Source organism: Solanum verrucosum, unplaced genomic scaffold, assembly GCF_900185275.1.
Source record: "Solanum verrucosum unplaced genomic scaffold, falcon-dt-bn FXZP01000183.1, whole genome shotgun sequence".
Taxonomy (NCBI): domain Eukaryota; kingdom Viridiplantae; phylum Streptophyta; class Magnoliopsida; order Solanales; family Solanaceae; genus Solanum; species Solanum verrucosum.
Genome location: NW_026020430.1, coordinates 544,526 through 550,790, shown reverse-complemented (window position 1 = coordinate 550,790; position 6,265 = coordinate 544,526). Strand labels below are relative to the sequence as shown.

The window sequence follows — 6,265 nt, the reverse complement described above, 5'->3', positions numbered from 1 at the left end:
CACGATTAAAATGTCATCTTACAATATTTGGTGGCTATAAAGTAAACATGAACTAAGCTGTGGCAAGCATAAAAATTCTTTTTAATTAGAGAATTAAAATATTTGATCAAGCTTTTCAAAAAAAAAAAAAAGTAAAAAGAGATTCTCTATAAAATTTTAGTCAAGCATAAGTTATTGTTAGGGAAAAAGGACAAATATACCCCTGAACTATTGTTAATGGTATACAAATACCCTTCGTCATACTTTTCGTTCATCAGTGCCCCTGCCGTCCAAAAATCAGTACACATTTGCCCCTCCCACTAACAGAATAGTTATTTGATACACATGGTGCAATCCTACGGCTCAATCCGATTTGATCAATTATTTAACCCAAAATTTAAATACCCGCCCATTATCCATTTAACACGCTCATTACTCATTTAACCCACACAAATAAAAACGACGACGTTCTTTTTATCAGAAATTGAAGAAACAGAGCTCACATGTCTTCACAGGTGGCGAAAGCACCTTGTTGAATTTGCACAGTGATTCATTTTCTCTCTAGTTTGGTAGTAATATCTAATTGAAGAAAAACGTGTGTTTCAGGAAAAAAATAAGAAATTTTAGGTAAGAGCTCATATAAAATTTCAGCATATTTGGAGTGATTACTCCACTAATTATAAATTTTATACGAACTATGTGAAGAAAAAATTTACAGATCTGGACAAATGATAAAAGGAATCGAGAGGCGGAGATATGTGTGCGAGTGCTTTTTGACCTTTTCGTTGAGACAAATGAAGAAGCAGCCAGCAAAATCAGAAATCAGAGTGAAAATCATTTATTTTGAGAAGATAAATTCGCAGAAACACCTAAAATTCATAGCACATATACAACTTCTGAGAATAAATTAGAGATGAATTCGACTGAAAAATTAGAGATCTTAATTTCTTCATAGATCTACGCTTCTTCTTTAATTTTCAACAAATTAGGTAAAGCGCAAATTATAATTAACAAATCAAACTTTCACACAATAAAATTACTGCAAAGAAAATTAATTAATCAATTATCAGCTAAAGCTAATTGGATTTACTTCGAAAAACAACTCACCTATTCAATCTTCCACATGATTTACAAGTAATTTTCAAGCTATAAGTTACCACAAAACACAAGCTCAGGCAAAAAAAATCCTCAAAAAACGCATACTAAACATGACAAACAATTTCCTCAGCAAAATCATGTGAACTACTAACAAAAATCTTCAAATAAAATCATGCAAACGGGTAATGGGGCTTTTCCTTGAGGTTTTTAGATAGTTTATTTGTGTGGGTAATGGGTAAATTAGGTGGGTTAAATGGGTAATGGGCGGGTATTTAAATTTTGGGTTAAATAATTAATCAAATCGGGTTGAGCCGTAGGATTGCGCCATGTGTACCAAATAACTATTTTGTTAGTGGGAGGGGCAATTGTGCACTAATTTTTGGACGGCAGGGGTACTGATGAACGAAAAGTATGATGGAGGGTATTTGTATACCATTAACGATAGTTCGAGGGTATATTTGTCCTTTTTCCCTTATTGTTATAATATTGACATATTTTCAGAATTTCATAAGTAAATACTTTCAAGAATATTTTAACAAAAACAAAAAAGATTTACATTTGTTTGGTGTATGAAATCTACGGACTCGAATTCAAACTCATTAAAAAGAGAATTTCTTTGTATAAGAGTTTTTCATTCTCAAGAGTCAAGATAATGCATATTAAAAAATTAACGCATTTTATTCTTCAAGAAATATTTAGTTGACAAAATATAAATATTACATGTGCATGAGCTCTTTATCTTATTATGGGATCATTTTCACTAGGTTCCACCGGTGTTGATGAGATGATTAAACATATCAAACACTACATTTTAAAAAATTAATTTTTGGAGGTCGATTTTTATAATAAAAAATTTAATGTAAATCAATTTCCATAGATTGATTTTTCTTTTTTCTTATAATTGTAATTAATCATTTACTCTACAAATTAATTATTATTTTTTGTGAACAAATAAATTTAAAGAGTATAAAAGGATGACCGGCTAAGAACTATTCTATGATATTGAAGATATTTGAATTGACTTTTTAAAAGTAGCTTATAAGCTATAAGTCATAAGTTAAGAATGTTAAAAAAAAAAATTCTTTTTATTTTCAAATGATAAAATTCAACAAATCAAAAATGTGTTAAAATTTTACATTTTGTGTGTTAGATGATTTTTTAATCTACCATCAAGAGTTTTTCAAAATTATCTTTTGTATATACTATTCTTCACTTGCATTTAATACCAAGATATAATATAGACACCCTCTAACTAGATTTCATCAACAAGTTGCTCCTTGTCTTCTTAATTCAACAATAATAGTCACCTTTTATAGGCAATTTTAGTAACGGAATAAAAAGAGCAATAAAAACTACTTACTAGATAGCTAGTACATAAAGCAAAAATAAATATATTACATCAAATAAAATTCCATGGAAAAAGTCTTACGTTTTCATTTCAGAAATAAATTTCATAAAAAAAGTCTTAAATTCTCAAAAAAATACATCGTCTTGTGATTATTTAATCGTGAAATTCTAAATGATATAAATATTAGATAAGGAAATAATCAAAACTCAAATAAATATTGTTGATAGTGGAACTCTAGGTTGCAAACACATTAGCTTAACAAATCATCAAAATATATAATTGACATAGGTATCTTTGACTAATTAATTTAATATAATATTCTACTTTTATACTTCGTTTCGTCATCAGAAAATTAAACCAATTCAAACCTACTCTTTTTTCTATTCTAGTTCTGCCTTATGGTTTAAATCATATCAACATATGTCTATTTTGTTGTCGATTCAACTAATCATCTACCACAAAATTATCAAAAAGATTGTTTGTATTTTCTCATAAAAAGTAGTAGAGACGTTAAATGTCAATTGTGACACTATTACGTTTTCACCAATTGCACAATAGAAGTTTCTACGTAATTGAATTTTTCCTTTTCTCTTTTAAAATCTTTTATTACGTCACAACTTTTTTGCTATAAATACATGATAGGCAACTAAGACGACTGAAACTTATGTGTTATGACCCAAAAGTTAAAGACTCAAAATAATGTTATAATCATATATAACTAGTAAAAATATGTACTATAGATAAAATTAAATATTGTCGGATATTAAATGTCAAGGGTAAAAAATTGAGAGAAACTTTTTAAGTATGATTATAATTTATAATTCTAGTACTTTTATGAGAAATTTAATCATTTAACTTCTCTGCCGGTAATTCTTATTTATATTCGTAAGGATTGTCTAAAGTTAACAAAATGTTATCCATTTATTTCAATACATTACCTTGGTTCTTGTTATAAAAAATCTTATTGAAAGATATAAAAATTTAGATGGTTTAATTCAAAATTCCAAAAATTAAAACAATTAAGCTTCTATAATATCACAACTTAAAAACTTGTAAGTTTATTTATTTACATTACTAATTTAATTTAAAATTTGACAATTTAAAACGTAATTGGGAAGTGGTATTATTTTTAACACAAAATAAATTTAAAACTTGAATAAAATTATTCATCATAGAGCACAGAAAAAAGTCTCTAGCACAATGTATTGCACTTTGATTTTTTTTTACAAATGAAACTCCAATATTCGAAAACTTCTAACATAATATGATAAAATTATAAGTGTTTATATGTGAAACTCCAACATAATGCGATGAAATTTTAAATTCAAGCGCCAAGTATATATACCCTTAGTTTAGAACCTAAATTTTTTAGTTCTTAGTTGTAGAACCATGTGCTAGACATTTACAACATCTTAAAGTGTGCCTAAAATATGTACAAAGCAAAATGCATTATTATAAGAGCAAATGTCACATATAGCAAATATAAAAATTGTATTTATATGTTATAACTATAGTTTGCATAATTGCGCTCCATAGCAAATTTATGTTTGCTATGGAGCTTTTGATTTGTATAATTCGCTAGATACATTCAGGTTTATACAAATTGTTCAATTTTGTATAAATTCATTTATAAATTGTAATTTGTATAATAAGATATGTATTTGTATAATCATAAGTGTATAGAACGAAAATATATGTATTTGTATATACACTTTTCTCTCACTTTATACAAATACAAACGCATTTTATACATTTGTATACCGAATGGGTATTGTCTACTGAAAATGGCTAATTGTATACCGAACCAGATGGCAAAAAAATGGGATGTTTGCTGCGAATTACAAATAAAATAAACTATGACTATAACATTTAATTTGAATTAATAGTTTGTTATTTCATACGATTTTCCCAATATTTTAATATTGATTATTTGGTTAGCGTCGCTTTTCTACTTCAGGATCAAATCTTCTAATTAAGCACTCAAATATCATTGTAAATGGTGTTTTAAAAATAAAATAAAAATACACTAATTAGCACCCTCAACTTTGGGATAATCTTAAATATATATAATAAAAGTAATTATTAGATTAAAAACCATGTTTTATGTACATAAAAAATAGTCAAGAGTTATAGAAAATATACACCGACTATACATTGTGATACACTCAAAAAGTTGAATGTAACTTATCTATAAATGAGCTATACACTAACTATACATTATGATACACTCAAAAAGCTGAATATTGCTTAACTATACATGAAGTATATACCCTGTATATTTATTGAACTAATTTTTTGTGATTATTTATTGGACTAAATTAAGAAGAAGGAAAAGGAGGAGAAATAGTTAACAGGAAAATTTAAGTATTTTGATAGAAAGACGCAACAAAGTGAAAAGGAGGAAGAAGAAGCAATTAATGGTTTAATAAAGTTGAACCAATCGCATCAAGTTTATGAGCATATCCCTATCTATTACAAGAAATTGTTTACAAAAATACTTATCAATATACACTCTTAATAAATAATCTGTATAAAATTGTTACAACATGTATATACGTATAAATCCCGTATTTCTTAGGAGTTAATTAAACCACATAGTTAAATGTGTGGTTAATTTTTTTATTGGTAAAAATGTATATCTTTATATGTATAAATTGAGCTTTTCTTCATCTATGTCGCTTAGACTCTGCGCAACTAATTTCTTCATCGATACATTTAGGCATAATCACAAATGCCATAGAAACAATATCCTCCTGTCATGCACCTATTATTGCAATAGCCACAATGTCTCTTGTCATAAGACAAATTCACACATTCACCTCTACAACAAGTCTCTGTGAAAGGACATTTTTTCTTGCAAGCACCACAATTGTGATCATCGTAACCTAAATCCATGCATTTGTTGTTACAACATGTCGAATTTCGACCACCTTCCAACATGTGGCATATTTCGTTGTCTTTATGGCAGTGATCCGCGGCCCTAGGGTTCTTGATTTCTTGTTGAGCAAGAAATCGACTTATCTTCACCCTCTTTGTTATCACTTGTGGTACTTCCACGTCTGAAAGTTTCTCATCCTCCTGAAATCCTGAATTTTCAGAGTTGTTCGATTTGTGCTGCATGGTGAGTAGAGAAATGGTGAGGGCCATTGTAATGGCTAGAATAACTATGAGTTTGATCAACTTCATCATTTTCGAATGTGAAACTGATTGATAATATTAATGGTATATTGATAATATTAAATGGTCCGTGAAATCGATATTGGTTTTCGTTATTGACTAGGAGGAGGAGGGAGGAGACGTTTTTTGGTTTTGTGAATGATATAAGAATATGGTAGACATATATATATAGAGGGGTTTTATACTTTATTTTATATATATATATATATATATATATAGGATGGGAAAATGGAAGAGTTGACTTTAGAAAGAAAGGGAGGAATATGAAGAAGAAGCAAAAAATTAAATAGATTGACTTAATTATGAAAGAAATTAAATGAATTAATTAATTAATAATTTCATATATTTGCTTGTTAAATGGCGGAGTTGAAGTTGATTATTGTGAAGAAAATATTAAATATATTAGAGTATGCATGTTTAAGTAGTTAATTTCAAGTAAAAACATAGTTATTTAGGCGTTAATGACGTCGTTAATTAGAAATCACCATTCAATTAGCGTTGACTTGAGGTTTAATTTGCTTGAAATGTTTATAAAGTGGCAAAAGGAATATTACTCGTTTACGTATATGATTGAGGAGTGAAGTTAACATTTTAATTTTATTTATTGAACATTGAAAATTGAATGGGTACCAAAAGTAAAGGAAAAGCCTTTGTTTCTTGGCT

At 28.0% G+C, this 6,265-nt stretch overlaps 1 protein-coding gene across 1 annotated transcript; it reads right to left on the bottom strand.

Annotated features, from left to right (window-relative positions):
• Positions 1 to 5,140: 5,140 nt before the first annotated feature.
• LOC125807898 (stigma-specific STIG1-like protein 1) lies at positions 5,141 to 5,614 on the bottom strand. The gene has a single exon (XM_049487647.1). The coding sequence runs from the start codon at positions 5,612 to 5,614 to the stop codon at positions 5,141 to 5,143; it is 474 nt and encodes a 157-aa protein (XP_049343604.1).
• Between the last annotated feature and the right edge of the window lie 651 nt (positions 5,615 to 6,265).